Source organism: Pempheris klunzingeri, chromosome 3 (genome assembly GCF_042242105.1).
Source record: "Pempheris klunzingeri isolate RE-2024b chromosome 3, fPemKlu1.hap1, whole genome shotgun sequence".
Classification (NCBI taxonomy): domain Eukaryota; kingdom Metazoa; phylum Chordata; class Actinopteri; order Acropomatiformes; family Pempheridae; genus Pempheris; species Pempheris klunzingeri.
The window spans coordinates 12,646,369-12,674,132 of NC_092014.1; the positions used below are offsets into that span (position 1 = coordinate 12,646,369).

The 27,764-nt window shown below is 38.7% G+C and overlaps 1 protein-coding gene across 1 annotated transcript in view; it reads right to left on the minus strand.

Moving 5' to 3' along the window:
• Positions 1 to 27,764, minus strand: part of ctnna2 (catenin (cadherin-associated protein), alpha 2) — a 291,501-nt gene that overhangs the window by 21,931 nt on the left and 241,806 nt on the right. Inside the window, exons 10-13 of the mRNA XM_070856349.1 lie at positions 12,531 to 12,623; positions 10,670 to 10,826; positions 9,873 to 10,073; positions 564 to 715 (exon numbers count right to left, since the gene is read on the minus strand). Of these exons, the coding sequence (XP_070712450.1) occupies positions 564 to 715; positions 9,873 to 10,073; positions 10,670 to 10,826; positions 12,531 to 12,623 (603 nt within the window). The remainder of the gene's footprint in view (positions 1 to 563; positions 716 to 9,872; positions 10,074 to 10,669; positions 10,827 to 12,530; positions 12,624 to 27,764) is intronic.

A 27,764-nucleotide genomic window follows, 5' to 3' on the forward strand; every position in this document is an offset into this window, starting at 1 on the left:
AAAACAGACCATGTGGCAGGTGTGACATCTTAAATGGGAATTTAATTATGCACTTCTTCATCCTTAGAGCAGATTTATTTTTGTCAGAGAATATCCACCATCACCTTTGATAGCTAGTAGCACACTGTGCTAATAATGCCCCACAGATGTGTGGCTAAGCTGAGAATGCCATAGCAAAATCTGGACAGGTGCCTGTGAGTGTGACATATTTGTCTCACTCCCTGTAAACTTCACCCTGAGTTTACAGGGTGGTGAATCCAGACTCCAAAGAAGAAAATATGTAGACTGAAGTGATTGTGGACTGCAAAAACAGATCATAAATTTACACCAAATATGCCTAATATAACTTAATTGAGTGACTATTCAGCAACACCGGGAAATTAGCAAATGACTCAGATGTCTACATTCACAAAATAACTAATACATTTTCTTTAAATATACGGAGGAAGCCAGAAATAAATTACTGCACTTGGTTTTGGTCAGCATTTCCAAACACATTATTTTCAGTCTAACTCTTGCTGAGTGTTTTCCTTTTGCTCTTTTAGAGGAGGTAATGGACGTACCCTTATCATGAGAACAGCTTTCCTGATGTCACGGACGCCATCATAGACCAAACGGGATGCATCAATGAACTCATTCTCCTCAAAGGCCTGTGGGGGGTTTGTACTCAGTGCCTCAATAGCTACCTCCACTTGTTCAGCAAAACGGGGCATCACTGCGGGGAGAAATAGGTAAGGAGGGTACAGAGAAAGAACAAAAGAAAGATATGAGTCAGGTGTATCACATTTGTAAATAATCTTTCAGAATGGTTGCATGCTTATCAATTAGAAAAAGGAAAAAGGCATGATGAAAGCATATTTATTAGTATGTAGTTTCTCTCTTCAAGGACATGATTACAACCTTTTCATCTCAAATTTTATAGCAGCAGGGTCTCCCCCTGCGTCAGTCTCTGCTCACTTGTGCACTTCTGGAAAAGACGAGATGTCACCTTAAGCCTCTGTGTAAATGACAATATGCCATTTGCACATTGCACGGCAATTAGATATTTTACCTTGGCTTACCCAACAGGAAGATTAGCCTGTCTGTCACAGATGTGTCTGTGTGTATGCTGGTGTTTGGCATGTGGTAGCATGTGAATGTGGCAGTGTGTGTGTGCGTGCGTGCATGTGTGTAACCTGTGAGAAGATGCCTGTGTGCACTTCAGTGTTACAGTGCAAGGACGCTAACTTGCAAGCTCAGCCTGTCAAATCACAATACAGATGAAGGGAAACAAATTCATCAAAGTCTTTTCAGCCGCACAAAAGCCATGCAACAAAAGGAAAGTCCCTATTGACCATAAAAATGGTTGGTTTTGTTGTCAGTATCAATTGGCCAGACCCAATGGAAGAGCTTTATGCCCTTTGTTTGCTCAAATGAAATGTGCTAACTGTGAATAGACATTATTTAATATTCACGAATACAGACTGAATGTTTGAATATTTAGCAGGCTACCTTTCCACGTAATCTCCTGTTGAGTAAAAAATAATTGAAAACAGTTTAATAATGTGTTTTTTTTATGTGGACTTTGTGCTGTGGCAAATTATCATAACAAAAGCTATGGTTTACCTGGATAGACAGTCAGCCATTCAGAGAAGGTCAGTCTTCAACAATTGTATTGTCTATAGGTGCTTTTTCAAACCTCACAAATGCCTAGAAACCCACCATTACTTGTGACTGTGCTTCAAGTCCACGACTATACAGGTATTTTCCATGAATCCACATTGAATTTACATATAACGCATATTTAGAAATTATTATTAGGAATTATTATTAAATAGAACGAGACATAAGAGACTGTGAAAGAAAAAGACTTTGTGTTTTGACACTTAATAAAAATATGTCTGATTTGGAAATAATCAGCAACAAATATGCATACGTAAATAATGGATTTTCATAGAGTAGATAGTTGGACTGAAGACAACACGCTTTTGAGAGGAAAAGACAGGTCTAATGAGGACAGACGGATAGGACAAAGAAAAAAATGGGGTAAAAGACAAATTGAATATGGCAGCTTGGCTGGTGAGCCACTATACCTAAGCCAACAGTGTGATTTTATTATTATTCTCCACACTTTCCTCCTCTCTTACATGCAGAGAGAACTAAATCAATTAGCCAGCTTGCACTAAAGGTGTATCTGCAGTAGTATACTTATTTGTCTGATATAAAACATAAGCTATATTTCACCAAACATAAAAGGCACTACAAAAAGTCTCTCCCTTTTTCTTTTCATTTTTAATTCAGTTTAATCCACTTACTGGAGAAGCGTAAAATAGGCTTTTGGGAATTGCTGGGAAGGCGTTTTAAATAGAAATATTTAAATGTTCTCCAAGCTCTTAATGAGCAAAGTTGCTGATGGTAAGGAGCAATTTCACTCATTCCAGTTGAAAAATGATGAAGGGAATTAAATGTGACCATGTAGGAATGGATTTTTTTTTCACCCCCTAGGCTTAAGCATAGTTTAAGTAAGAAGTTTTGGAAGTACAATGAATGCTTAAAAACCTCACAGCAGTCATGGCGTGCCCCTGTGCGGTGTTTAACGAGCTCCAAACAACACAAACTCCACTGTTTTTGATGCCTGGACCAATAAATGCTTGAAGACAGCTCAATTTAGGCAATACATTAAAAAAAGGTAAAATCAAAAGTACATGCCTACTTATAGAACACACACACAAAACCTGCACTAAATCATGACGTACAACTTCAACTCTAAAACTGGATTTGTCACAAGTTTGATTTGTGGTGATTTGGAGGACACAGTTGTACCCTCCATATTACAAGGTCCTTTTGAGTGGCCAAACACTGTTTAAACTTTAAAAACTTTATTGGTAAATTCTGATATAATGAATACTTCAACTGGAATTACTGGGATGCATGAAGACATTGAGTATTACTATGCATTATATTACTTATATCACTTTATTATAATGATAAATATACTATATTACAACATCATGTTTTTTTTTTCCATTTCTGTTATGCATATGTCATAGTATGGTTTAGCATTGCATTTATACATAATGTGTGTATATTACATGTATTGCACATATATTGTATATAACATTATACACTTTAAAGTGTCTGTCAATATAAAGGATCACATGACTACATACATGCGAAACCAGTCGCTCTTAGTGATGAAGAGAATTATACATCTCATGTGTTTCTGGTGTACCCAGTGACCTACTGTTTCATATCCCACTTGTTTCAGCAAACACCAGTGAACTCTGTACTGACTGGCAGACAAACACAGCTAGAGACTAGCTGAACACTGATAATTCTCACAGGAGTTGGTGGAGATCAAAGAGATCTAAAGTAAAAGAATATTGGACTTTCGAAGTGACGTCAGTGTTTTTATAGTTGCTGCACCCAAATGGCCAAAAAATCTATCTGTTACTGAGGGTGTAATATACTATTATGTATATTGTATCTAATATTAATTATATATAGTACACACATCATGGCTGCAGACTTGCAAAACTGAATTCCTCTTGCAGAAATAGCAGAATTCACTTGAGCTGTGGTATTGTAATAAACCTTATGACTGCTATGTTCATTTCTTAGCCCTGAGTCTTTTCTTAGAACTACGAATAACACATCTACTGTAGAGGTTTCCATTTGATATCACATATTTCACCCTTCAACCTTCATAGAAAAGCTTCATAGAATCTTAGTCTAACCACATCATGAAAGCATGCAGTATTCAGATTTCAGTGCTCCTGCTTTTACTCAGTTTACTGCTTGGTTCTCCTATACTCTAACCTTGGTTAAAATGTTTACCTACCTCCTCATCCTGCACTGCTACTCTCAAAGCAATTTCCTCATCAGCACCTTGTTCTACTGTAACCCCACCTCTATTTACACACAGATTAGGAGACCTTACCTCCTCTCCTTGCAAGCCATGAGTTTTCTTACCATTCTGGCATACACCTCTTTTCCCATCATTAAAACAATGGATACAAATTTAAATGGTGACTAAGCCTGCTCAGCAACTGTGCTCTGTACCATTTTGAGTATCAAAGAAGCACTGGTTCCCTGTCCTGTCTCCCCTTAAGTACAAAGTACTGTCTTTCCTCTCCATATTAGTGGCTACTGACTTCAGTATAAGGTATTCTGAATAGAGATATTATAATCAATGCTCTTTATTTATGGTAAGTTGCTTTAAGCAGGGCCAGCCACAAAGTCTGGACCTCAGAGCTCTTACTTTCTTACTAAAAGTAGACAGTGAAAGTGTCTTTACTTCAATTCCTCAGTCTCTGCTGCACTTCTTTTTGTTGCACTTGATCCACTGATTTACAGGCATGACATGTGGGTGGCAGTGTGAGCATGTGTGTTATTACTCACTGCAAAACCCTGGCTAAATCCCATTTACTGTGCCCTGATGTAATAACACGAAGCAACGCCACCCTGCTTCTCTAAATGGCACACTGACTTAGGCCATATATCAGTTTTTTAATCTACCCTGTCCAGGCACCACATTAATGATCGACTTTAAAATTTGTCCCGTTTTTTGAAGAGAAGATTAGTTTAAACACAGGCAGAAGAGTGTCACAGGAAAGAAGGCTGGAGTGGGGAAAAGAGAGCAAAGCCATAACCACTTTCCTATTAGACTATTGATTTTCTCCCTCTCAAGGACACGCTTCAATCCTGGGCCCATGTGTGGACTGTCCGTCAGGAATCTATGGCTCAGCTTTACACAGAAGAGTTGTGTGTCTTGGCTGCCTGTATTTGGCCCAGCCATAAATCTGACCACACTCAATATGAGAAGAGGGATGGGCAAATTGAGACAAGGTCGAGGGGCAGGTAGTAGTGATATGCGTCTTGTGTTGATGTGGCAGCTATCAGAAAGACAGTCAAGTGATCGCGACTGGCATGAGTGGCCGCGGGCATAAACACAGGAGCAATCAAATAAAAACACAGACAGTCAACTCAAACACTCACACAAATGCTCAAGCACAGGGTTACTGTTTTTACACATGCACAACACTGAGAAAAGGAAAAAGGGGACCACATCAATGAATTCCACTAAAATCCCTGCTCAAATCGCTTAGTGAAATCCTGGGTGACAGCTATTGATTTTTCGGTAGAGTCTAGTTAATTGGACTCAGTACCCTCTAAAAAGTGTGTGGTCCTATATCTTTTTCCTTTGTTCAGCTACACTTAATCATCTTTCCCCCAGCTATAGATTTCTCCTTGACTGTGTTCAAATCCATAGACATCAGGTCTGTGAGGACTGAGAGGAGAGGAAGGCAAAAGTTCACAAGGATCAATAAGTGCTTTATGGTCCAGATCAGATGTGCATGGTAGCCCCTAAAAACCCCAACTACCACTACTAAGAGGCAAACAGGAAGGGGAAACACAATAGCTTTTCATCAAGGAGAAATATGGAGCCAGTGAAACACTGGTCTATAACAGCTGCCATTCCCTGCCTTAACAGCTCAATTAACACCCACAATCGAGAGGCCTCGTTAAAATTTAAGACAAGAGTTTTTCCTTAAGGCTTTAAGGAAAAACTCAAAGAAAGCTAAACCTGTTTAAGTTTCAAGACATTCACCACCTGCAGACAACTCTGCCTGTTTAGTGGTCATTATTTTCTTACACTATATGTGCTGTTTTCACACCTTGTGGCATGGTTTTTGAGGCTTAACATTTACATTTTCAGCCTGCAGCTGTAAAACTATTAACTTTTGAAGATCTCGCAAATAAATAATATAATCCTTATTTAAACATTTACTACCCGTAAAGTTCCAGTAAATGTCAGTTGTCTGCAGAAATTGTCACCTACCCCGAACTACCAATACACCAACAAGTCCTCCAAATTGTATACATACAACAAAATATGTTGTAGGTCTAGAACAACACATTAAGTGTTTTCTGATCTGACTCTGCTATTGGCGGGATGACATTATTTGACTGTTCCTTTCAAAACCATCACATATTTCTGCTGAAATGAAATCTGGTTTGCAATGTAATACTACTGTGGTCAAGGTTTGGTTAGGTTTAGGCACAAAAACAGCTTAGCTTTAGGGAAAGATTGTGGTTTGGATTAAAACGACTACTTTGCAAAGGTTAGGGGACCTTCATTGTCATGGTTACAATAATAAATGTGTGGTTAGGTTTATGGAACAGTTGTGGTCATGCGTTCAGAAAAACAATGTTGACTGTCTGTACGAAATATTTAACAAACAGAAGTCTTTCATGTAAAAGCCTGATACTGAGTTCATCCATCCATCCATCCTTTATAAGAATCCATCCATATAAGGCTTTGTATGTTCTCTTGAACACGAACATACATTGTTTTGGGGCGCTTGCTGAAACAGCTAATGCTGTTGTTCTTCTTGGGAGGACAATCTCCAATAAACAGATGTGTAAATCATTTAACTAACATTAGAGTTTGTAGTTGATTATCATCACCAAAGAAGTCAAGACACATTGGTCATTGTCTTGTGTTGTTTTCTTTTGGCCTTGCTTCCCACCACCCCTGTTTCTTTTTTTTTTTTTTAACATCTAGCACTTACACTGAAAACAGTGTGATCTCAGTACTCTTCCCAGTAGTCAGTGGGAAGCTGCTCTGGTTAAAAAGAAAAAAGTCTTACTTTTGCAGGTTTCAATCTAAAATATTAAGCAACGAACACAAACAGCTGCTATACAAAACAGTATAGTATTCCAAGTCCAACAGTCATTTCCTACAGGTGGCACAGACTTTGCCATAGATGACACATTTCAGCATGTCTACATCTTCCCATCTAACTGTCAAAACTACTGCTTTTCTTGTACGTGAGTTAAAAAAGATTGAGCTACAGTATTGTCTGCGCACCGTTTCATTTCTTTCAGTGGTATTGTGCATTATTTTTATTCTCTCAGGGAAAAATGTATTAGCAGTTTAGTCCTTGTGTTAATGTAGCCAACAGTGTAGTTTCGATAGGTTCCAGCATAAGCTGTAAGAAGCACCATAGAGTATCTTAATGTGGAGGTGGTTGAACTGATCTATTTAGACTGCTGTTGGCCATGTTTCACCTTCAACAATCAATCATATTATTATCGAGTGACTTGTTCAGTCATCTCATGCAGAGAAAAGAAAAAAGTACAGACTTTCTGAAATGTAGTGGAGTAAAACTACCCTCATAAGTTTCATAAAATAGAAATGCTTCTGTAAAGTGATACTATCTTAAAATTGTACAGTAGGTAAATGCTTATGTGTTGGATTCTGGCAGCCAGGTACATTTGTTTATCAAGGGTCTAATTATTGAATCTTTTATATAAAGGATTCAGGTAGTACGCTTCTCATTTTAAGCCATTACATTCACATTATGATGTTAACTCTTGAAAAAGCAAATGCGTAATAAAGAAAAATCAGTGGACAATCAATATGATGCTGCAACATCAACAGTTCTCCATTTGTTGTTCACAGTAATGCTGACATAATGTTTCTGTGGTCCCGCTGACTCTAGAAACAAGCTCCATACTCCATGGGGGATTAATAAAACAGCACTACAATTATATAGTCAACTCTATGGTCAGGTCTATAGTTGTATGTAGGTGAATGGGTTATGTTCATATGAAAATTGACCTTAAGTGTCTACGTGATAATGCCACTGTATTTTATCGATTGATTACACCAATCAGCTGAACTGACTTATGCAATAATAGAACAGAATGTGTTTCAGATGCCATATAAGTAATACTGTCAGTAGTCCATTACGGTGGGGTTGAGACAGATGGCTGTGTGAACATGTGACTCACCTAATGCTGTTTGCAACTTATCAGCTAACAGGAAGGGGGCTGATTGTGTCTCTCAATTATCCTGGCAGATGAAAGTAACGAGCGAAACAATAGATACAGCGCCTTGCTAAATGGGCTCTAATGGGAGAGATAGAAACCGTGGGAGGGATGGATGGGCGAGAATAGAGAAAAAGTACAATGAGGAAAGGGGTGGCTAGTGTAAACAAGGGATTGCAGGTTGGTTTGATTCTTGTGGACGGGTAATTGCCGAATTACCTCTTTCCTTTCATCATGTCTTTTTGTTTGTCATATTTCATAATGTTCCATTTTTTTAAAGGCATGTTAGCACCCACTTTTAAGCGACTTGAACTATTTCATAAAGTAAAAAATGGTAGACACCAGCTTCTTTCTTCTAAACACAATACACATCAACCTTATACCTCAAACAAAATTGCATTAATGAAAAGAAATGCTGGCTTTTCTGACACCTGTGTGTTACAAGGATGCTATCGTACAAAGTTGTCATGCCATATAAAGTTATGACACAACCAGTCGTGGTAAAAAATGAATGACAAATCTACTTATCTACTGAGACTTTTTCCAAATAAGTTATGCACTAGGTCTGCATGGTGTGCATTCCAGGAAATACCCAAAGCCTTACACTAAATTAGTAAAAGCTCTCACATTCACCTGCCTACTAATTTTTGAAATATTACCTCACTAAATATCAGCAGTCTAATCAAGGTGGAAGCTTTACAACCTTAAACAGTATTACAAGCTCACTTGAGCACTGTGTGATAAGGTTTACCTTTAAGCAGTCTGGGTGGTTACTGACTGATACATGTTTCCCCTCAGGGCTTTCCGTAGCCGCATGTGCTCAAAATCATCCATCACTACAAACCTCTACACTTGACTCAATCTAATTCAACCTGGCTGCTGATGTTACTAGTTTCGGTACATTCCTGTACATAATGAACTGTTGCCTGTATGCCAAAGAAGATCCAAGATATAGCTTGGGGGCTATAATCGACACAATTATTACAATAAGTGATTTGATTTTATGATTTCATAACCTGTCTGCTCAAACTGGCCCTGTGGAGCTGTCCTGTAGTTAGGGCAGTTACTTTTACATTCAGTGTTACTCACTGAAATGCATGTTGTGTGTCTTTCAGGTTTAACCAGTGTGTTGAGTGCATTTTCTCTCATCATAAAACATTTACAAAGCTGATTCTTAAAGTACTTTATATTCATCAATTGCCATTTTACCACCTCCTGTAAATTAAATCAATGGAATAGCGTGATACCATTGGCAGGTGTATTGGTTCACCTGTGTACACAGGCATACATGTGCGTCCTTGTGTGCATGCACAAGAAAAACAAAACAGGGACCCACTCATAGAAAATCGAGCGAGAGCGATGAGGGGTCTACAGCTCCACGGGGAACCTTTAATGTGGCTTACAACTTAATATTTTGAAAAGATAATGAAGCATAAATTGCCTTCCTTCCACCTAATAATGGCACATTCACTTAGCGTGTACTGCCCACTTGTGGCCTGCAACGCCTTATACTTGAAAGGCAAGACAACTCCAAAAACTACATGTTCAGAGGCCCTATCCATGATATGATAAACTAACATAAGTATGTATTAAACACCATTTTAAAAGTTCACTTTTTACTCCTACTGCATTCTTAAATCGCATACACTATTAAAAGTGCTCAGTAAAACTTAAGAAACAGTGTCAGAGATGCACAGTAACGGAGAAAAAAATATTATGGACGAGATGCAAATGTGGCAGAGGAGTGAACAGGTGATGTCCAGGTTACGCGTAAGAGCCAAGGCACTGATGCAAACTGTGGGATACTGGGCATCAAGGCAATTAAGATGAGCCTTTACGTCACTGACCAGACTGGGAAACCAATTTAAGAGCTGGTATCTCTGTGTGTGTATGTTGCACTACTCATCATGGAAGTAGTTTAATTTGCCAGAAGACTGCAAAATGCTTGATGCCTGCACACCACCAGGTTGAAGTAGACTGTATTAATCTTCACAATGCACTATAATACATTAAACTGTGTTCTTGTGCCACAGCAGCTTTACGTATAGTGCACTTACCAGTCTCAGACAGGAGCTTGATGGACTCCAGCACACGCTCAGTGTAGACCCCAGGTTCGTAGTTTTCCATCTCAGCGTTAATGATGTGGACCACACGAGCAGCTCGGCCTCGGATAGCTCCAGCAGTTCGGTCAAGAGTGTCCACATCTCCCTCTTGCAGAGCAATTACGCATTTGTTGACATCCTCAAGGATGTGGTTCTCTTGAGAGGGCCAAAAAAGAAAGACAGTGAATGGAATTGGAGGGATCCAAGGCTTTCTCTTTTGCGGAGAATTCATGGAATTTACTTTTCTCCCTGAATATGAATGATTTTTTCTTTTTCTTTTTTTTTACTTTTTCTTCCATAAATGTCGATAAATGTAGAAATGCATCAAAATTACACTTATCACAAATGTGATGAATGTTAAATAGATCACATAATCACATCCAAAATATGTAAATACACAAAATATATAAAACAAAATGCAAACAGGCAAAATCAAACCAACCACAATTTAAGCAACACAGGCATTTTGGTTTCTGATTGTTTTGTCTTCTGGCTGTGTGTTTTCTCTGATTTGCTCTATTGTTTAATTTTCTTATTTTGTATTTTCTTATTAGCTATTATCTAAGTTGTGATTTGATTTTTTTTAGATCAAGCAGAGAAACAAAGAAACCCCTTCAACTTGATATTTGAGGCTACCAGTCACTAAATAAAGCCTTTGAATAAAGACTTTGAGTCAGTGGAAATTAAGAACATGTGGATGATTTTGTTCACTTAGCCAATCAGTGAAGAATTTGTCTTGTATTGCTTCATACCTGACACTGACAGGAAGTCATCCACAGAGGTGATGTCATCCACAGCCTCTGTCAGGATGCGAACCTGCTTCTCCCACTGATCTTTGAAAACATCCATGTTGTCCTGAGCTACCTTGCTTTGGGGGCGGGCAGCCAGAGTGAGAGCAGCATTGATCACCTGGCATGGGAGAAGGACCATCATTGTTACATAAGGCGTAAAAATAAGAACAATAAATATTAAAGGATAAGGCTGGCATTATTCTGTATGTGTCCTACTGTCAATATATCCCATGAAAAGACCAAAAGCTGCTTTAATTTTGTATTAGTTTACTCTGTGACTTCCCTACCCCGTCTGTGGCTCTGAGCCTCAAGCTTATGACGAGATCACTGCCAAAATCCACAAACACAAAAGTCCGCCCACTTACTGCCAAAAAGAAAAAAAAAACAGGTACTAGCAAGTGAAAGTTTTGTGAGCAGGACAGCAGTGATAATCGTGGTGCACTCTGGGATAACAGTCACATGGTCCTTCAGATTCTGTGCGTGCTTGAGGCATGGTTTTCTCCTCGCGCTAGAATATTGCTTGGACAAGCAGAGGTTTTCTGCAGGTGAGAGCATGAGTAATATGTCATAATTGTATAGTTTATTTTAAAATAACAGCTAAATGATTTCAGAAAGCAGCTGGGCACTGTAGTTTTTGCAAACGTTACTGAAATAGGAGGACTTTACTGAAAAGTGGATATGACTACTCATTGTTGGCTTTGGTCTTTTCATTGGACTCATCGTTTAAACACATTGTCAGTGACCTATGTTGCATCACAACAATCAAACCACACAAATATGCATTTTTCGAAAGCCATGGATGTATTAAAAGATGTACTAATTTTTACAGCTTGGTGAGAGCAAGGTTATCTTTTCCGAAAACCAACCATGTGTCTTTACATCAAGAGACAGATCTGTGTAAGATAAATCATATGGCTTCGAAACAAAATAGAACAATACCATCACAGGATTTTAGAATGCTGAAAGTAAAAATGGCAAATTATGTCTCTATATTCTACTTTTTTAGATTAGTAATATCCTGCTGTCTGTTTATCAGCCGACAATAAACAAGCAGTATTAATATGACAGCAACTTTACTATAATGGTTGGCATGTTTATCTTTCCTCTCTTTTCTTAATCACTTCTTACTTTAGATATGGTTTTAGTTAAATTAATCTGATGTTAGAAAAGAGACTACGATCGGGACATGGCAGTTGCTGAGGTTGTGTATTTGCATTTGTGTGTGTGTGTGTTTCTGTTTGCATGTGTGAAGATAAGGGACCATGGTTAACTCTACCCAGAACAGATGGAAATATTTCTTTGTTCCACCCCCTCTTTGTTCCCTTTTCCCAGGCACAAAGTCTGGGTCTATTATGTCTGTGTCGAGCATTGCCAAGAGGTATCAGGAGACGGTTTCTCCCCAAGTTTTCTAAGTAAGTGGGTCTCAGCAGGTGTGCATAGTGGGCCTCCACATTAGATTCTGAATCTTAAATTCAGCCTCCCATCTCCATTTTTTTTCCTCCATTACTATGCTATGTCCCATGTGAATAGCCTACTGTTAACCTTGGAAACAATGGATTGATTTTAGCCTTCTCCTTTACTTGCATCTTGCAAAACAGTACTACCAGGTCCACCTACACATTGTACAAAGCTCTCCCATCTCCCATTCTGCAATCAGTATTTTTTTCTCTTCTCTTCTTTCCAGCTATTCCAATTTCTAAAACTCTCTAAAGATACTCCTTTGAGATTAATTTCAAAGAGTTTGTAATTGCCAAAACATTTTAACTAGTGCTTGTATAAATAGTTCTTTATTATCAGGTAAAAGTGTTATTGACATACTTACCTGTGGACATAGGCTGTCAATTTGGGTAGCAGCCATTCGAACCAACTTCACACCCTCTTCATTATTGGAGATAGAGCATGCCAGGTTAGCCACCTGAATAAAGCAAGAAAAAAAGGACACCATGCTTATAACCTGAAGCAAAATGCTTTTTACCTGAAGGTCATGAACACAACATTTTTTCTCATTCCCACACTGGTAGACTCCCTGTCATGAAAGGATAGGTTTATTTTTTCGAGTCAGCCTTTTGGCTTAAAATTTCCACTTTTTGTTGCTATCCTCTCTCTGTAGGAAACACCAAGAAATCACAAAGATGGAATTTTGTACTAAAAAGACTGCACCTTTGGTAGATACGCATTTGATTTTCTATAATTCTGATAGCCACAGTCTCATTTTAGCTTCTGCTAAAAGCATTTCCACATGAGAACTGTGGATTTTGTCCCCATTACTTGAATTAGAATCACATTCGAATGAGATCTCTTATCAGCCAACATAGAGAGAAGGAACAATAACTCTGCCCGTATGAGCATGTGAGTATTGTTTCAAGATAGGCATGACATATTATTAACCTATCCTGTAATGTGTGGAGTAGGTTATGTCCAGTAAATACAGTACATTCCCATTATATATAAATACAGTATACTGTATAATGGGAATGGCATGTGTTTTGTATTGTTATCTGTGCTGGAAAAAGGATTTTAACATTTGTCTCTGAAAATCATTGTTGGGGTAAACAATGTACCAAGGTTTGGAGTCTGCTCAATTTGTTGCCCCATTTTTCTTAAACACTCCCACACTCAATTGCAGTGGATAGCCAGTATCAGATCTGATGACACATGTGGCAGTTGCATTTCTGTGCTGGACAGCTGGTAGAAATACATTTGCAAATAAGTTATGGATGACATAGATGTTATGTCAGTCAAACAGATAATGCATGGGAGCGATGCATGGACGCCTGATGCTACAGACCTAAACATTACTACCAAGGTAATTAATGTGTTAGTGATGTAGGTGAATGACAAAGCACAGGTTGGAATATGGCGCTAAGATAATTGGATTAATTCAGATCCAAAATGACTAGGTTTACACAATATGTATACAGAAAGCCTCACTCATTAGGTTGACATTTCCAACATGCCTGTGATGTATGACTAGCATGCCTAAATCATTATGGGGCTTGGTGGTGCAAAGAGGTGCTTTATTGTATAATTAAGGTGCCAGATGGTTTTTATGTGTGAAACAACCCTTATTATGATTTATGCCTGTCTTTCTATCAAGGTACGATGTCTTGATAATATGTATTCCAAACCGACTCATTTATTGGACACACATAGCTTGAACTGAATATGAATCGCATGCTAGAGTAATAACACTAATATCTTCGAAAATGTATCTGTTCACATTTTTTTTTAAACTAATTAAATTTGAGTGATGGCATTACAAGATTTTGTGATTTGGTATCTGTATGCAGTTTATCAGACCGACTATTTCGTTAATGGGGACTGTTTAAATAATTTGAAAAAGGCAGGACACATTAGAGGTGCTAGAAAATATTTCACCACAACCACATCTCTTACAATTTCTTTCTGACAGAAACACACAGGATCTGGTTTATTCCTACATGAAGTCATCATATTTCTCCACTGTATCACTGTACTTCACAGTTAATTTTCATAACTTCAAACTCTGTATAATCCAATACCATCCTTGAGTAAATCAAATTTCAGCATGAGCTTGTGCTTTGAAACAGAGCTATACAGACACATGCCTGTTGGCAGCAAAAGGTGCCAGTCTGTATTAGCACTTCTAGTGCTCACATGTCACTGTTTGAGGCAAATTGAGGAAAATCAAATTTGCGTTAGAAGACTCTTGCTTAGAGCTCTGTCTCTTTACTCATGACAGCAATGAGCACATTGATGGATTGCAGTCCTTTATGTGCAGCACTGTGTGTGTGAGAGAGAAGCAGAGGGTGATTGAGAGTGTATTCCACGTAAACGTGAGTGGCTGCTTAGATTTGAAAAACATATGAAGCACAATTTTAAGGAAAATTCATCAGTTCATCATTTGATGTGCTTGCTCTGCATGAAGTAAAAAGCTTTCAAGAAGTGAAGCACTTTTTCCATTTAATTCTTTTTCTAATTACTGCGTTATTGAGGTACCTGACCAGTAGAAAGTAAGTCTCTTCTTTCTCTGTCTTTATTTGCTTACATAGTTTCTTTTCTCATGTTTTGCTCAGGCCCAGAAGCCCTCTGACTGCTTCAGTAAGCCCATGTGAGGCAAAGGGGCAGAGGGCTTTCTGTAGGCTGGAAACATGCCCAACAGACCCACTCCCTCTTACCCAACACAGAGAGCTGGGCCAGGGCCAACGCTGCAACATCCAGCCAAAACTACTAATTGCAATTATCTGAGGAAGTGCCTCTCCTTTGAGGTTTTGTTTTTTTTTTCCAAAGAGAGGAGGAAAAACCAAGACAGAAGGTTTGAGACTACACTATGCAAACCTAATGCTGATATGGTCAAGGATGTTGGAACAGAATATGCAATTTAAGAATGTGTGTGTGTGTGTTTGTGTGTGTGTGTGTGTGAGAGAGAGAGAGAGAGAGAGAGAGAGAGGGAGCAATAGAGAGAGATCCCTGCTGAATGCCCATTCTTCATTTTAGCCTCGAACAAAGAACTATCGATTTTATCCTTTTGCTCTGCCCTGGATAATCACTTCAATTCTAATTTGATGAAGGTTTCCACTGCAGTTGGGGAGATGGGCATTCTCATGTATGCGATCTAAATCACCTAAATGGAGCTGAGTAACTGAAAATGGATCTGATAGTGTCATTTTTTAGGCAGGGGGTTGTTACTGAGAACCTCAAATCTATCGCCAGGAAGCACTGAATATGATAATACATTAAATAACATCTTAACTGTCTATCTTTATTGCTATTTAGCCCTGTCTGCATGCAATGCACATAATCAGTTTATCTCTTTAGTCTTTGTTGTATGTCTGCACTATTCCCTGCCAAAAAGTTCTGACAAATAACCCCTCCCCTCCACCTTTCTTATTTTTTTTTAAATATTTGATCGTTCTGGATGGAGTAAACACTTGAGTGGCTGTGCCAAAGAGCAGGACAGCCGAGCCAGAAGAAGACTCTCCTTACTTTACTTAGGACGGTCAGTGCTCCCCTAAACCATTCCACTTCTGCAGCCATTTTCGAGCAGCTACACCACACAAATCTCCCTTTCAGTTACTAACTCTCCAGAACAACTAATAGAGCTGGTGTCAGCCAAGGTGCTGGGCATAACAACTTTGCCTGAGGAAAAATCAGGTGGTGAACTTGAGAAGAATAGCAGTGGAAGAAGCAGTCAGTGGGGATGACATTTTAAGTTATGTGATATAAGATGGAAGCAGTTTAATCTATTAAAAGTCTCTCTACTGGATATCTATTCGTTTCAGGGATGCGTTGGTGAGGGCTTTATTGACATGGGCTAAAGGGTTGTGTTTTATCTTTTTCAAACGCACAAAACAAAACCACCAGAATCTGTAACTGGTCTTTTTCTACCCCTCTACCTCTTGTGCACACACATGAACATCTACGCGCGCACACACACACACACACACACACACACACACACACACACACACAGTACATAAATCAGTCTGTCAACATAGATGGCGCCGAACATGTAACGGGGGAATGCGGTATGCAGACTGTGAAACAATTACAGGCCTGCCCTCGCAAGAGTACTTCAGTTTGTTTAAGTCATGAGCTGCCAGCTCCGAGCCGCAACGCCTGTACATACAACATATGCACAGGGGGTGACAGAAACAGGTTAAAGTACATGACATTAGGAACAGTAACGAAAGATGTCAACACTGTGTAAAGTTCAAGTCTATAGGGGGTATCAAGCAGCAGCGGCTGATGACCTTCTTTGACTGACTATAAACCCCACTTTTGAAAATCAATCCCCATTGAGGAGTGAAGTGTGTATTGCCTCAGGAAGAATGCCCACCGGGCTTGCAGTAACATCAAAAGGCATGCCAGACCTTGCAGCATATTAATCACAAAAAGTGTGAAATCACAAAAAAAACAGGCAATACATATCTGAGTAAGTTCACTATGATAGAATAGAATAGAATAGAATAGAATACTTGTTATTTAGTGACAATGGGCTCATATGTTTGTGTTCTTAGGAAGTGACAAACAGGGAACACCATTTAAAAAAAAAAAAACAAGTAGAATATTTCATACTTAATATTCCAAAAAACAGTACAGTCTATTATATTCTTCTATTGTGAGAATAAAACATGATCTTAAATTAGGGGTTTGCATTGTGAGTCATTTTGATTACAGTTTGCTATTTAATTGCTCCCTTCACACCTTTTTTTCCACCCCCCTATCCACCCTCGTCTGAGAGACAAAATGAACCTAAATTGCGAGTGACTCTAATGCACTCAGGAGTTCTCTCTACACTTCTTAACTCAGAATGGAAACGAGCTCAGGTCACTGTTTACTAAGTGACAGGCCCACTAATATGTGGCTGACTGGGATACAATCCTACACTCTTCCACACACCGTCTCCAGCAGACCCGTGATTCATCAACCCCAGAGACGTGTTTCAAATGTTTTGCCCACCACATTTAACACAAGGGGTGAAAAATTAGAAACATATTTCAATATGCAGTAATGCAGTCCAGTATTAACATAGTTAGTGATGATTTGGATTAAATCATTAAATCATATAAGTGAATCTAATAAAGCAGCCACAGAGCGGCCACTATGTCATCAAAACCTGTATAACTATAACTCACTAAAATGAAATACATTCCAGAAAGATACTGCTTTCATTTACATTAATTAATGCAAGTATACAGTTTCCATTCTGTGATGCTAAACAGTTGAGTTGTTTGAGAATCACATTAAGATATCCTCAAAGGTCCTTTGATAGCAACACGGTTCACTGGCCAAAAGTTCACTGACCCAATTCCATACAGTCATTGATCCCTTAACAAAGCTGATTCTAGATGAGCTCCAGCAAATGTACTCATCCTCTTTGACCAAACCTTTACAATCGCAACATGTACATGTGTGTGTGACTGAGGTGCAGATGTACACAAGGGGTACAGTGGAAGTTGGGATGAAATGAGGAAGTTGTGTAGTGCACCGATTATAGTTATATGCCGCAACTTTTTTTCCACTGAAAATAGACTTCCATATTAACTACCCTGTAATTTGTTTAATGTTACTCCTCAGTGGACGATTAAGCTTGCTTTTTGACAGCACTATGTTCAAGAGAGTGCTGCTGTGTTCAGTTTCTGTCGTCTTGTTTGTGCTTATTAAGACATGCACACAAAGTTAAACCTTGCATTTGTATTTTGTTATTTTCGTTTCATTATTAACAGTTGTCTGAAGTGTGTAGATCAAGTGCTGCAAAGATCTTTACAAAAACATTTTGAAATTCTCTTTAGTTCTAACTTTGGAGGGATTTTGACAATGCTTACAAAGCTGTAATTTCAACTGAAACAAAACACTTAATGCTCCCTGAAAAAAAAACAAAATTAAAGCTGGAAATGAAATTTAAGATGCATAGCTTCTTGCACGAAAGTCTGACAGAGTGTGATTTACAGTGGTTGTTTCCCTGGAGCCACAGCTGAGGACTGGGTAGGCTATTTCTGCCAATGCCATTGCTGACTTCTCGATAAATATGATAATTTGCTGCAGGCTGCTGCGGGGTTAACCAGCACTGCTTGCAGAGCAGAGTTAGAATCATACATGAGACAACAGCAAGGGTGGATAAGTTCAAATAAGCACAGACATGTGCACGTGGCTGCAGACACACACACACACACACAGACGGGCAGAAAGGAGAGGGGAGACACCTGATGTAATACAAAAGAAGATGCTAGCAATCTGTTTGCAGCAGTCTGCACTTGCTTGTTGACCCCTTTATAGTACTAGATGTCAACGACCAGTGGCATCTTTCAGTGACCACATACACAGAGGCTTCAAAATGTGATTTATTCACTTTGAAATTTGAATGCCTAAATGAAGAAGGCCATAGGAAGACAGGATGTGCACCTAGAGAATAATGTCCACTATATAAAATTTTATTATGCTCAACAAGGGACACAGGGAGGTAATTGAAAGCAATATAAACAAACCATAAAGTTAGCTGGACATAACTGACTTGGGACAAGGATATATGTGTGTGTGGGTGTATTTGTGTGTATGTCGGCACATGCTCTAGATGAGCGTCTTGCAGCTTCAATTTAGAGTCCTGGATATTGGATTATCTTGTTCACATTGCTGTGAATGAGATAGAAGGGAAAGGGGAACAAATGGCTGACTCACTTTTCCTCAGGCAGAGTGCAACTATTCACACTTCCTGTTGGTTCTTGATGTCTTGCTGCTTTGCTGTGCTCCAGTCTTGAGATTGGCTAGACTGATTTCTCTTCATTTTGCTATGAGCACTCAATCGCACAGCGGGTGTTGGTACCACCCATACAGTCAAAAAGTCTTGTCACCCAGGTAGGTAGTACAGTAGTTTGCTCATCTTACAACAGCTCCAATCTTCTGCCTTTTACTCAAGCTGGTGCTGTAGCCACAGGGTCGAGGCTGTCTCTCTCACAGTTCACCCCCCCCCCAAAACAAAAAGGAGCTAGGGCTGTTTCAACTGAAGTATTGATTTCTCGTTGCTTTCTTTCTCTCTCTCTCTCTCTCTCTCTCTCTCTCCCATCCTTCCTTTCAGAGGGAGGGCGTTCTGAGAGTGCTAGCCAAGCAGTCGGGCTTGGCACCAAAAACATAATTATGAAAATGGACCTCTGGGTTGTTTCTTTTAATCTATCTGTACATTCCACAGTCCCTCTGCAACAGAAGCTATTTAAAAACTGTTTCAGGGGAATTGAAATGTTTAACCCACTGTACTGTAAAGAATGGTATACTTGTTGGTGGCACAACATTAGTTGTTGTCTAAATCAGGTGTGTAACAGATGTCACTACTTCCAGCCAAAATTATGAGGAAATACCCATGCAATCTGGTCTCACATTGTATATTGTTAGCAGACCCCCAGGCGTCTAACTACCAAGGCAGAGCGAGATTTGAGTGCTCGATAGTTTCTGTCAAACGCTGGCATCAATTTACACTGTGTGACATCCATGACAAAGTGCCTAGACGCAGACAGCAATTGCTGCTTTCTCCCCAACTTACAGTTCAATGGCCAGTGAAACCAAAATGACACAGCCAAAATCAGGCCCATTTTCAAGACATTAAACTCTGCAGCACAACGTGAGATACAGTAGCTGCAGTATCAAAACTGCCTTCTTGCTATAAAGTCTTATGTTTCAGTGCAAAATGTGATCAAGTAAAATACACATTTGGATATATTTGGGCTGCCTTTCTATACTGATTGGGAAGTAGAAAATGCATTACTTTGAACAACAGGTTCTATGGGACAATTTGTTCTGCAACATAGGTGTGGTATCTCTATATCTAAATTTTTAATTAATGAACATATTTGAAATGTAATCTATATTACCTGAGTTCCGTTTAGCCTTTCATAGATAAGGAAAATTAACACCCTATAGGACTAGATTCTCAGTTGATCCAAAGGATCTATAACACCATAATCTAATCTCAGACAAAACGTGAACACGGCAAGACCTTGACATTTCTCCACATCACATCCCTTTGCCTTCTCACATCTGTCTAAAGCACAAGAAAAGCGTGATTAGTCCTGTTGGATAATAGATGCACGCAGTGGGAAAGGTCAGTGGTTGTCTGCCCTTAATGCCTCAACCTTTAAATTGGGGGATGGGTGAAGACAGACAGAAGAAGAAAGACAGAGAGATGAAATGAAAAAAAATTGAGCAGTAAGGATATGAATTGGTGATACAGAAGATTAGTAAAAATGAAAAATAATAACTCATTCCATGACATACACATGTGAGGCTTGGAGCTGAAATGTAAACATCGCAGCTCAGGGCCCAGAAAAACTCCGCTTACAAAAGAAGGAAAAAAATATCAACTAATGGAAATGTCCTCTGTTAATGCAAAAATCAGAAATTTGAAACATGGAAAAAAATGAACTGATGTGATTTTATTAGCGTCACATAATTTTACACCTCTTTTTCTGTTTGTATAAAATGCTAGTTCTCTACATTTAAGTCCTGTAAAAAATTTAAGAAAAAAACTGGGCTTTCAGGGAGCCCAGAAGCATCAGATGGACTTGTTTTGATCTGATTTATCTGTATTTGTATCTTCCGAAGTCTAAATGTGCCGGTGGAAATGTCACATTGATTCCTGTGCTTTTACATTAATGCTTGTGTGATTTTCTCTCAGGTGAGAACAGAGAAGTGTGAAGTCGTGAAAGGCCATCACGGCTCTGGCTGTGAGCAGACAATTAAAATAGTCTCCATCATGATGGCCATTAGTCCTCCTCCATCTTGGAATATTATTCCTAGCAGGGTGTTAATAAATAACACCTCATGTATAATGCACTCTGCACCTAAGCCCTTGCTGATATTTGAGTAGTTTTATAAGTATAATTTCAGTGGTGAAAAACAGTACTGAAGACAGCACTACATAGTTTATTTAGTGAAGCTACTTTTCTGTACAGTGATAAAGACGTGAGGTGATAAAACAGTGATGAAACATAGAGCATATAAGAAAAAGTGATAAAAAAGGAGATCTAGACATTTTTCTACAAACCATCTTGTCTTGCGATAATTTCCTCTTCTGTCAGTTCATACAGAAGAATTTTGGTAACATTAAGATGAAAAAAATATATTGTAAACATTTCATTTTCCACTTTACTGCCTTTATGAAAACATACGTTTTGCACTGGGAGTGTTTGTGGCATTGCACATTTATCTTCGTCAGTTTTACAAAAGGCTGTCAAATTATAATATTTATGTCTTAGCAAACTTTTTGGAAGAGTACATTTGCCAAAATATATGAACTGCAGAAGGTCTAAGGACCCTGTGACCAGACAAAATCAAACTTGCAATCAGCACAAGCCTTTGATGCAATGGCTTTGGATAATTACTTCATTAAGAGGCAGACATAACTTTTGCCCTAGGTTGGCAAATCATGCGAACCTTGGAACCAAATGTGTTATAGGTGCTTTTCTTACATAGCAATGATAAACTATAAATTGTGAATCCAGTTAATTTAGGATTGGTGTAATTAAACTTTAGGAACTGGACATTGCTACCCCTATTGTTCCTTGGGGACTAATGCCTGGTCATTTCCACAGTAAATAATGCTCACACACTTTCCACCTTGAAAATGCTCTTTCACATAAAGAACTCATTAAAACATGTTGCTGTCATCAACCACTTTTAGAAAATGGTAGCCTTAATGTTGCCTTATGACCAGATAGGGTCCAGCCAGTAGCATTTAAGGTTATTTCTACAGTATAACAGACGGCAGGTTGTGGGAGTCACCATCAGGGCATATTCACAGCTGCCATCCCAGGGGTGTTGTTGTTGCACTGTGTAATTGGATATTTGTCTTAAAATCAGGCTGTCTGTTTTGTCTTCACAGAGTAACCTACACTGACAATAAGTTAGGTTTGTATGCATAGATCCTGATCATATTTACAGTCTGAAATGGCTCCACAAGGGCTTGTAATTCACAAATAAAAACTGTTTGTGGATATGACGATAACGAGTCTTTGCAGTATCTGAAGAATTGTTAACATATAAGCTGACGTCTTGTGTTTCTCTGTTACTACGAAAACGTGGTTTTTCTCTCACTGCTGAGATTGAACTCCTGACATGGTTCAATTTTCCAAACGGTACTGGTTAGTCATTATACTGACAGCATATGAAAATATGACTAACACACTGTGTATGTTCAAAGGTTAAAATGTCATATCAGTAGTTTAATCCATTCAGGCTATGTCTTCAATTTCCTAGAGGAGACATAGATAGACAGACTTTGAGGGAAGGGGCAGTGTTAACTCTTGAGACAATAAATGACTAATTTCCATCAATTTTTTCACTTTCTTATTTCCTTTGTGGCAGAAGAAGAACACACCAATACCATTAATGGTGAATGAGCCTTAATTACTGCTAGTCTCAGTGTGACTCACAGCTGACTTGTTTCAATTTCAGCACCACAATTCTCTTTGAGAGTTTTCTGTCTGCCTGTCCCATCAACACAACATTCATAAACAAGTCTACAGTGCCACACGCATTACTATATTCTGCTTCTCTAGATGAACTTACCAGTGTTGTATTTTTTTTCTCTATTATGTCGTCTAAGGGGGGAAATTAAGTTCCTTCTGACGAGCAAACATCATTCCAAGAAAATACAGATGTTTGCAAATGATGCAGATGCAAATGTTGCTTTTGTTATTGGTTTGGCATTTTTCCAGTGTTATGTTTACAATAGTCAATCAGGGAATAACACACTATCTGGCAAACCAGATTGAATAAAGCAGCAGAATGGTGTGATCTGCAGTCTGAACTTTGTAGTGTAGCATACCTAATACTACTTACTGTCCACCATTTTATTTGAGTGTCCATATTCGATGTGTGATAGTCTTGTGATACTACTTAGACTCTTTATAGTGTCTCTAAATGATTCCAACAAAGGAACAAAAATAGTAGTGTTCATGTACACAACTTTCTGCAAACAATCGAACAATGCACAATGTCACATTTATTGGTGTGACAATTACTGTTGCAGGACTGTACACGACAAGATGATGAACACTTGTAGCACTGAACACACTTTTAGTTAATAGTTTAATATTTAAGAGGGATACGCGCATTGAAAATTGTGTTTGCCAAATAAATGCTAGTTTGCTAAATGTTAGTGTCCTTAATCTCTATTTACTGCTTACTACAGTGTCAACTGCTGGTTGGATCATGAATGAGTAAATAAAGTAATGACAGACACAGCAGCATATGTGATGAAACTCCATTCACACACTAAACTTAAACCTTTGCAGCAATGCTTGACCCTAACACCCCACCTTTATCCCCAACACAAATTATTGCCACATTGTAAACCACATTTGAAATGCAGTCACTTAAAAATTCATATGCAATACAGTTTTCTGGCATTGTATCACTTTGAAGTACCAAGCAACCAGGCAGATAATCATACCATTTCACTGGTTCAGTGAACGGATTGGGAAAACATCTTGTTTGCCAAGCTGAGGGTGAGTAGTCAAGTATGTTTTAAATGGGTGTTTGGAGAAATACACCTAAGTGTAGCACTGGAAGTTATGTGAAAAAAACAACATAGCAAAAATTTTTTTTTTTAACCCAGAGGTGTTACTTGTGTTGAATTACTCATCAGACCCAGGAGTAAATCTCTTGCCAAAACCTTTGCCACCCAGATGAAACAGAGGTTCAGGGTAATTGGCTGGAAATGGTAAAGCAAAGAATTTCTGGATTATTTGCTATGGTAACAGTTGTCTCTTTTGTTCAGCTAACACTGCTGTGTAAGTTTAGTCTTGTCATGTTTTCTCTTTATTGCTGCCCCTCTTGCCAGAATTAATTCACTGGAGCAAGAACTGAATTCTAAACTGAATGAAATATGTTGATATGAATTTATATGCTATGGGCAAAGCTGTGAAGATGTGCTTTAAGAGCATTTGGGTAGCACTTCATTGACAGCACAGTAATTACAGAAGACCTTAAAGACCTTACTACTTAATGAACAATTAATGACATACCAAATAAATTACAAGTTGTTTACAGCAAGGAATACTGTAATTACTGCAGTAATGCAATCATTATGTATTTTTATAAAAATGTAATTTCCCATTTTGAACAAATAGTAACATGTAAAGCAATTACATATTAACAAGCAGGCACGTGTAATTAGTACCTAACTATGCCCCCTACTCCCTACTAGTAAATACCTTGGTAAATGTCTGAGTACGAGTGAATTATTAGTAATAGGTACGGAAATAACTTTTCTACTAGGTACAGTAATGTAAAGTATATGAAACTGGACTAAACATCACATCAAATTAAAGGTGCTTTGGGTAAAATTAAAATTTCGCTCAAAACAAATATTGTTATAAATGTCTTTTTTGGGGGGTGAGGGGTGGTTCAGTGACAATGTCAGAGACCTGAGGTTCCTAAGAGTCCCCACCAAGAACATCACTGTGGTTACAGCAGCAGGAGGTGTGAGCAGAGGGGGGACGGTACAAAGTGCCAAATCATCCTCCATTTGAGACAGAGCCACATCCTCCCCTTCATTTTCTCTTCTCCCCACTCCACCAAAAGTAAAGCTCCCCTCTGGAGAGAGAACGGATGGCTCCTTCTGCTCCATTAATCTAATGACAATGCCCCGTGACTAAGACCAGCTTAGCAGGCATTGCTCATCCCCATTGGCTCCTCTTTCACTTAGCATGCCATCTATGCATGAATGCAACAGGGGCAATGACAGCAAAGGAGGAGGAGAAAGAAAATAAAGAGAGTCGGAGTTGCTGCAAACAATGGCCAGATTATATTGCACTGGTGTCCATGGTTACCGAAGGATGTGACATTCCAGTGCTGATAAAGGGTTTGATGAACTGTATTTAGAAAACTGTCAAGATAGTGCTAAGAAAAGTCTTAAGATTTCCCAGGACTCATATCGGTGATTATGAGTGTAGCAGGATGAGAAACAATGCAGGACCCAGTGAGAGATGAAAGGAAAGTTACATTCCCATTACAAATAATCAGTATAAGATGCCTAAAATCGGATTTAAAAAAAAATCAATGAATCAATAAAATCTTAAGCCTGTTTAGGAGCCATGTACGATATGTGAACACCACAAGAACTGTGATTGGTGTGCTTGGACTGCTTGACAGCTCACAACGGGTCATAATCTTGTCTTTGTCATTATTTCTAGACAAATTAGCTCTTCATCATCTAGCAGCCAAACCTTCTCCTTGCTGCTACTGTAACCACACTGCATCACAAAGTGAATGAGAGAACATTTACATAATTACTACTTTCCTGACAGACTGAATACACAAAACTGCAGTCTAGTTTTCTGCAGCAGTGCGGTAACAGTCAATAGGTACAGTCTACAGCGAACGACAAATGACTGGCTATTCAGAATGCACTTACAGCACAGATATGGTGCCACCTCAACTTTAATTCAGGGTTTAGAGAACTATGATGTGCTTTTAGTTCAGGCCTATGGAGTAGGTAGTAGATACATCGCTTTCCATCTGACACCTCTGGGAATGTCATTGCTCTGTGGTGTATGTGTTGCTTGCTGATGTCTGCAGGAGCACAGGCTCTGTGTTTGTTAGGCCAGCTTCTCATAGGAGAGATGCCTGCTTCAGCCTAACCTCTAGGGAAATGGTGACCAGAAGTTGGCTGTCAAATAGCAGAGCTACTGGCCCAGAAAAGCTCAGGGTCAGTGTGGAAAAATAGGCCTCCTACACAACAAGAATAGACAGGGCTTCTTAACTAAATGTGTGTCTCTGAGTGAAGCTAACTGCCAAATATTTTTACTCCCATTAAGAGTTGATGTAACTGATCTGTCTGGATGTGACATTGCCACATAAACCAGAGTGAACCCAAAGAGAACTTATCAATGACAGGGCGTGGTTCTCATCCCTATGGACAAGGGAATACAGCCTTATTTGCTGTCTGTCATAAAAGCTTCACAAGGCTTACATTATGAGGTATGTAATGACGATGCGACCTTGCAGAATTTCTATGGGAAACAATCAAAAAAGCTGACATAAGACCAAAACTTGCTTACTTGTTTATTTATGTATTTATTTGTTTATCTATTTATTTCTAATGATCAGTATGAGAAAAATGGAGTGTTCAGCAGGGGGGTCAACTAGCCTCGTCAGCTTGCCCCAGTTTCAAATGAAAAAGATGGAGATGGGGTGCCTTATTGTCCAACGGGTTGAGGATGCTTACCATTTTTCAGTACCATTTAATCTAACAATGCTAATAAAATGATACTGTAAACAGTTACTGTGTTCATATGTATCAGACAGCCATAACTGAACATTTTAAGCATCTACATTTTCTTTTCTTCCTCACTCATCTCAAAGCTGTCCAGTGATTAAAGGGTGTAGAAGTGCTGTTCCAACAAAAGGCCATTTACTATAAATGCCCTTTTAGGGGATAATGTTGACTTTATGGAATGAAACATGCCATCTATTTACACTTTAGTCATAAGAACAGGGTTTTTCAAAAAAAATAAAGAATTAGACCCTGATCAAAGGGTCACAAACACCCCTAGATCAATTGGAACACCTTCTTGCTTATTTCACCTTTGTTTTGTGGCAAAAAATGTTTGCACCTTGATGACTCAGTCTTGATTGAGTTTTCCTCTGCTTTGTTACCTAGGAAGATGTCTGTTGCCATGGTAATAGAGAAAGCAGGAGCTGATACAGTATTTCATTATTGACCGAACAAAGAACAAAATAAAACATGATTTGCCATTTGGAATGACAGGCAGGCAGGGATTAGAAGTTTTTACCTTTTATAGTATTTGCCTGTTACTAGAGGTACAGTAATTAAAAGCAGCAAAAGCCATTACAATCTAAGTTGTTCTGCATTGTTCATGTCAGCAACTGTTGATGTCAGCAATTGCAGAAAATGATGACAAAGACACATTTTGAGGGGAATAAATTGTAGAAAACATGCCTCTCACTAGTTGTAGCCACTCAGTAATTGTCATAGTCCATGAAGTAAAACTATGATTGTCTTACACTTAAGTGCACCAAATATCTTTACCACTAACCTTATCTCACTGCCTTGTCATGACCAGCGTATTAGAGAAATATTATGAGAGAAATATTTGTATGTATACATGTGAGTTAATCTGTGACTGTGTGTGCATATCTGTCTGTGTATTTTAAAGCTTTTCTTTCAGTTATGCCGATTTCTGGCTTTCAACCAAATACAGAAGCAGTAACATGGTAATAATCCAGCACTGTGCGTCCAGTACAGGAACAGAGAAATAGCAGTTTTATTCCATTGTGTGGCAACTTCTGAATTGCTGTAAGCACCTTCTGTCCTACCCAGTAACAGGCAGTGTTTGAAATAAACATATTGTGACTTTACTTCTGGCTTCAATTTAACTTATACAATCACAGCCTTGGACCAAATACTTCTTTTTTGCACTGACATTAGAGTGGTGAATGCCGTCATCCACCTACTACTGTCTGCTATAAAAAGTGTCTTTATAGCAATATGGGCATACACAATTTTATGTTTTCCCTTTGGCTTTTATGATAGTGAATATGCTATGTTTCTTCTACCGTG